Source organism: Sphaerodactylus townsendi, linkage group LG11, assembly GCF_021028975.2.
Source record: "Sphaerodactylus townsendi isolate TG3544 linkage group LG11, MPM_Stown_v2.3, whole genome shotgun sequence".
NCBI lineage: Eukaryota > Metazoa > Chordata > Lepidosauria > Squamata > Sphaerodactylidae > Sphaerodactylus > Sphaerodactylus townsendi.
This window is the reverse complement of record NC_059435.1, coordinates 55,653,654-55,660,191: the sequence shown is the minus strand read 5'-3', so window position 1 is coordinate 55,660,191 and position 6,538 is coordinate 55,653,654. Positions and strand designations below refer to the sequence as shown.

Genomic DNA, 6,538 nt, shown 5'->3' with positions numbered 1-6,538 from the left:
CTTCTGCCAAAGCAGACATAAATGAAGCAGACACACATAAACAAGCTTAAATTTTGCCAGTCTCCAGTAAAACGAAATGAAAAGGGGATGTTGGTATGAAGCTGCTAAACCTATTCATAGGTGGATTTTACCATCTCAAGCTTAGTCTTAATGACAGAAAAAAAGTAGCTCGCTACAGAAAAGAATCATGCCTCTTTATAGATTTGTGTTCACTATTCATCTTACTGTGCTAATTCATTAGTGGCTGGGAATGGCCCATACCCACTCTTGACAGGACTATTTAGTATTTTAACTGGATCACCTGTGCTTTGCAGTATAATGCAGCATTGGGTTCCTGGTTCTCCCTTTTTGTTTATCATCCCTTTGGTTTCTGGTCTTATATCTATATGCCTATGTCAGCTAAGTGTAATGCTTCATTCATCTGCTGAAGTGGTTCATGAATGTTTATGCATTTAAAGTGTTGCAAGATCTTATCTACACATTTCTAAAATATGGTAATTTTTAACAATTTCATAGCAGTAATACCCATCTTGGATATGTTTAAACTCTTTCTTCATGACCTAGAAAAATATTGCAAAATATATTAGACAGAACAAATAATAAATACAGAAAATACCACATTGTATTATTTACTGAAGGAAATAACAGGTAAAAATCATGTTTTTGTTTTAAAAAAGGAATCATACAAGTATTGACATGGAAATGCAAATAGCTGTGCTATAAAGGTGGCACCTGAAAATGTAACTAAACACATTGAAAACTGAAGCTGAAAATGCTGGAAACTGTACCTTACCACAATTCAAATGTCTCTGCTCACATGATATGTTAAAAGAAAGGAAAAGAAGAAAGAAATAAGAAAGGTCACATACATAATCTGAATCAAGATTTGAGAAGTTCAATGTATATCGATCCCTTTGTACCAAAGGAAACATTTCACTGGGAGTCTTCTTTAAAAATATTATCTTTTCCTTGTCAAGGCAGGAAAGGGTCTTGCTGTTAAAGAATCTGTGGCTCCAAGAGACAGGCAAAGTTATAACTCTGCAGTTAAATGAACAACTTTCCCTACATAACATAAAAATTTATTTTAATATTAAGGATTATTTTACAGCTCAGTGGAAATATGCAACAATGCAATCTATTTCCATCGTCTGGATGGCAAAAATGCACTTTTTAACAGTCACAAGAGCCTGCCTTGTGTTAGCTATAAAAAAAATATATTTATATTTATATATATTTATATATATATTTATGCTGATACTATGTGCATTAAACAATATTACTATATGAATCTGCATGGATTTGCAACACGTTTAATATGAGAAGGGTAGTCTGGAACCAAAATGTTGCTCTTTAGCCACCTGTGATAAAACAACAGTGAGAGATATACATGGTAACACTCCCTCACACAACCACATGTCCGGTAGCTGTTTTTTCCATCACCAGCTAGAAACCATCCTCCACTTCTGGTTCAATTCATCATTTAGAAGTGTAAACAATATCACTGAAACTCACAGCCAAACCCTACACATGGTTATTAAGGAGCAGGTGTCACTGAATTCAAGAGGACTTACTCCTAAATGACTATATATAGGATTGTTGCTGAAATCTCATTTTTGTGAACATTGAAACTGAATATTAGCCCAATTTCACTATATATTCCAGTTGGACAGCCCAATTTCACCATAGTGAAAACCTTCTTGCTTTTTTTAAAAAAAGAAAACTCTCTAGTGCTTTGTCAAATATAGTTGTGAAAAAATCACAGTATATACCCCTACAGAATACAAGAAACACTCTGCTATTTCCAGATATATATAATGTTTATGGAATGGAAAGAAAAGAAAAATCCAGATCTGTATTATTCATGGAATTATAGAAAATGGCTTAGCTATGTTATCTGTTATCAGATAGTTCTTCTCAGTAGCCTTGTCAATGAGGATCAGTGCCTCTGGGCATGAAAAGGGTAACCATTTGTGACTGTTAAAAAACACCAGAAGGCTAGATCAAACAGGGAAGCACTTCTCTGATCTACAGCTTTGTATACATTCCATTGCTCAGTCTTACACTGAAACCAAGAGCATGGTAATTGTGTCCATATTTTTAGACTGTAGGTGTTTCTGAGATGTGTGAATGAAATATTTTACACCATCTTGCTTTGGGCAAGGATGATCAAGTATCCCATGGACTTCTTTTTTTTCCTTGGAGAAAGTTTACTCAGAAATCTATTCTGTCTCTCTTAGGTTACAGCAGTTTAGGTGTCCTTTCTTTTAAGTTGAGAGGCAGATAAAACGCCTTTCGCCTGTAAGCCAATATGGTGATCTGCCACAGAAATCCTAGCATTGCTCTGATACAATAAAGCCTTCTTTTTCGCCAACTGGTTCTACTTCGGCATATGCTGGATGACCAGAACCTCTTCGAAATTTCATTGCAGGCCATCTGCTTGGGCGACGCTAAAACAGCAAACAAAAATAGCACGAAGTCAGATTCTTGGAGTTGCTCTAGATCAGGATATTTTTATGTAATGCTGTATAAAAATATAGCAATTATATTTGGGATATGTACAAGCTACTCAGGTTTTTGTCCAATAAAACATTGTCTGATTATAATTATGTGTTTGGGATTATTAATACTTATTTCCTTTGGCTTCAATGGGAAACATTTCCACCTGTAACTTCTTTCCAATTCATAAATTGAAATTTGCATAGATCATTCTCCATACCCATGGGAGAAGCTCATGGTCTTTAGGGTCAACAGAATAAAGTGTATTTATTTTAGAAGATGTGTACTAAATGGCACAACATATTTCCAATTCTAACTCTCCTACTGCCATCCAATCAAGATGAAAATTTTCTAGGATGTATTCCTCTTCCAAAGGACCCTCCTGCCAAATTCTTCCTGACTGGAAGGATAGACTTATGTGCTTACTGCACACTTCTGGATATTGAATGAGATATTGAATGAAATTTTAAATTATATTTAAACCGGGGAAGGGGAGAATGGAAAAAGTCTAAACAGTCCTATATGAACAGGAAATGCTTCAACTCACAGGAGAGTATGCCATTTCCATTTACCTGCAAAGGCCTTCATAAAACATTATCTTTTTTTCCTAAAAAGAACATTTTTCCTTCTGAGACAGATGGAATAGCACACTGGAAATTGCTCCTAACTACCTGGGACCAGTAAGACAATAGCTTCATTTGTGTAGCAATACCAACTGTGTTTCTGGGTGGCAATTGGTACTTGTGAAATGGGAAGACTACAAAAATGTAAGTGTGTGCATGCCTGCACATGCCCATGGTACTTACGGGTTACCTTGAAAGTTAAAATGTAAAATACCTCCAATGGTGCAATCTAATTAGTTACTTTTGGTTTTCTGAACCAGCAATAATGGTATGTAATTGCCCTGAAAACTAGGTTAGGAAACTGAAAAACCACGGTTTGAAAAATGGGTACAAACCATGATTTGCTGGTATAGATATAATAGTAAACTGCTTTGCCATGAGAAGTGTGATAATTAGATTGTTTCTTGTAAGAGGAAGAGGAAGCCCAGCATATGCCCCCCTCATTTGCCCACATAGTACTAAACCAGGGGTAGGGACCCCCCCCCCCCCCAACCCCTCCCCCCACCACCCCCCCCACCCCCCCCACCCCCCCCCCCCCCCCACCCCCCCCCCCCCCACCCCCCCCCCCCCCGCCACACCCACCCCCCAACACCCCCACCCCACCCCAACCCCCCCCCCCCCCCCCCCCCCCCCCCCCCCACCCCCCCCCACCCCCCCCCCCCCCCCCCCCCCCCCCCCCCCACCCCCCCCCCCCCCCACCCCCCCCCCCCCCCACCCCCCCCCCCCCCCACCCCCCCCCCCCCCCACCCCCCCCCCCCCCCACCCCCCCCCCCCCCCACCCCCCCCCCCCCCCACCCCCCCCCCCCCCCACCCCCCCCCCCCCCCACCCCCCCCCCCCCCCACCCCCCCCCCCCCCCACCCCCCCCCCCCCCCACCCCCCCCCCCCCCCACCCCCCCCCCCCCCCACCCCCCCCCCCCCCCACCCCCCCCCCCCCCCACCCCCCCCCCCCCCCACCCCCCCCCCCCCCCACCCCCCCCCCCCCCCACCCCCCCCCCCCCCCACCCCCCCCCCCCCCCACCCCCCCCCCCCCCCACCCCCCCCCCCCCCCACCCCCCCCCCCCCCCACCCCCCCCCCCCCCCACCCCCCCCCCCCCCCACCCCCCCCCCCCCCCACCCCCCCCCCCCCCCACCCCCCCCCCCCCCCACCCCCCCCCCCCCCCACCCCCCCCCCCCCCCACCCCCCCCCCCCCCCACCCCCCCCCCCCCCCACCCCCCCCCCCCCCCACCCCCCCCCCCCCCCACCCCCCCCCCCCCCCACCCCCCCCCCCCCCCACCCCCCCCCCCCCCCACCCCCCCCCCCCCCCACCCCCCCCCCCCCCCACCCCCCCCCCCCCCCACCCCCCCCCCCCCCCACCCCCCCCCCCCCCCACCCCCCCCCCCCCCCACCCCCCCCCCCCCCCACCCCCCCCCCCCCCCACCCCCCCCCCCCCCCACCCCCCCCCCCCCCCACCCCCCCCCCCCCCCACCCCCCCCCCCCCCCACCCCCCCCCCCCCCCACCCCCCCCCCCCCCCACCCCCCCCCCCCCCCACCCCCCCCCCCCCCCACCCCCCCCCCCCCCCACCCCCCCCCCCCCCCACCCCCCCCCCCCCCCACCCCCCCCCCCCCCCACCCCCCCCCCCCCCCACCCCCCCCCCCCCCCACCCCCCCCCCCCCCCACCCCCCCCCCCCCCCACCCCCCCCCCCCCCCACCCCCCCCCCCCCCCACCCCCCCCCCCCCCCACCCCCCCCCCCCCCCACCCCCCCCCCCCCCCACCCCCCCCCCCCCCCACCCCCCCCCCCCCCCACCCCCCCCCCCCCCCACCCCCCCCCCCCCCCACCCCCCCCCCCCCCCACCCCCCCCCCCCCCCACCCCCCCCCCCCCCCACCCCCCCCCCCCCCCACCCCCCCCCCCCCCCACCCCCCCCCCCCCCCACCCCCCCCCCCCCCCACCCCCCCCCCCCCCCACCCCCCCCCCCCCCCACCCCCCCCCCCCCCCACCCCCCCCCCCCCCCACCCCCCCCCCCCCCCACCCCCCCCCCCCCCCACCCCCCCCCCCCCCCACCCCCCCCCCCCCCCACCCCCCCCCCCCCCCACCCCCCCCCCCCCCCACCCCCCCCCCCCCCCACCCCCCCCCCCCCCCACCCCCCCCCCCCCCCACCCCCCCCCCCCCCCACCCCCCCCCCCCCCCACCCCCCCCCCCCCCCACCCCCCCCCCCCCCCACCCCCCCCCCCCCCCACCCCCCCCCCCCCCCACCCCCCCCCCCCCCCACCCCCCCCCCCCCCCACCCCCCCCCCCCCCCACCCCCCCCCCCCCCCACCCCCCCCCCCCCCCACCCCCCCCCCCCCCCACCCCCCCCCCCCCCCACCCCCCCCCCCCCCCACCCCCCCCCCCCCCCACCCCCCCCCCCCCCCACCCCCCCCCCCCCCCACCCCCCCCCCCCCCCACCCCCCCCCCCCCCCACCCCCCCCCCCCCCCACCCCCCCCCCCCCCCACCCCCCCCCCCCCCCACCCCCCCCCCCCCCCACCCCCCCCCCCCCCCACCCCCCCCCCCCCCCACCCCCCCCCCCCCCCACCCCCCCCCCCCCCCACCCCCCCCCCCCCCCACCCCCCCCCCCCCCCACCCCCCCCCCCCCCCACCCCCCCCCCCCCCCACCCCCCCCCCCCCCCACCCCCCCCCCCCCCCACCCCCCCCCCCCCCCACCCCCCCCCCCCCCCACCCCCCCCCCCCCCCACCCCCCCCCCCCCCCACCCCCCCCCCCCCCCACCCCCCCCCCCCCCCACCCCCCCCCCCCCCCACCCCCCCCCCCCCCCACCCCCCCCCCCCCCCACCCCCCCCCCCCCCCACCCCCCCCCCCCCCCACCCCCCCCCCCCCCCACCCCCCCCCCCCCCCACCCCCCCCCCCCCCCACCCCCCCCCCCCCCCACCCCCCCCCCCCCCCACCCCCCCCCCCCCCCACCCCCCCCCCCCCCCACCCCCCCCCCCCCCCACCCCCCCCCCCCCCCACCCCCCCCCCCCCCCACCCCCCCCCCCCCCCACCCCCCCCCCCCCCCACCCCCCCCCCCCCCCACCCCCCCCCCCCCCCACCCCCCCCCCCCCCCACCCCCCCCCCCCCCCACCCCCCCCCCCCCCCACCCCCCCCCCCCCCCACCCCCCCCCCCCCCCACCCCCCCCCCCCCCCACCCCCCCCCCCCCCCACCCCCCCCCCCCCCCACCCCCCCCCCCCCCCACCCCCCCCCCCCCCCACCCCCCCCCCCCCCCACCCCCCCCCCCCCCCACCCCCCCCCCCCCCCACCCCCCCCCCCCCCCACCCCCCCCCCCCCCCACCCCCCCCCCCCCCCACCCCCCCCCCCCCCCACCCCCCCCCCCCCCCACCCCCCCCCCCCCCCACCCCCCCCCCCCCCCACCCCCCCCCCCCCCCACCCCCCCCCCCCCCCAC

General features: G+C 61.7%; 1 protein-coding gene across 3 annotated transcripts in view; it reads right to left on the bottom strand.

Annotated features, from left to right (window-relative positions):
* Positions 1-613: 613 nt before the first annotated feature.
* Positions 614-6,538, bottom strand: part of PLXDC2 (plexin domain containing 2) — a 247,278-nt gene continuing 241,353 nt past the window's right edge. For all 3 annotated transcript variants that reach the window (XM_048510913.1, XM_048510914.1, XM_048510915.1), the window contains one exon: positions 614-2,447. In XM_048510913.1, coding sequence (XP_048366870.1) covers positions 2,331-2,447 — 117 coding nt within the window. In that variant the 3' untranslated portion in view covers positions 614-2,330. The remainder of the gene's footprint in view (positions 2,448-6,538) is intronic.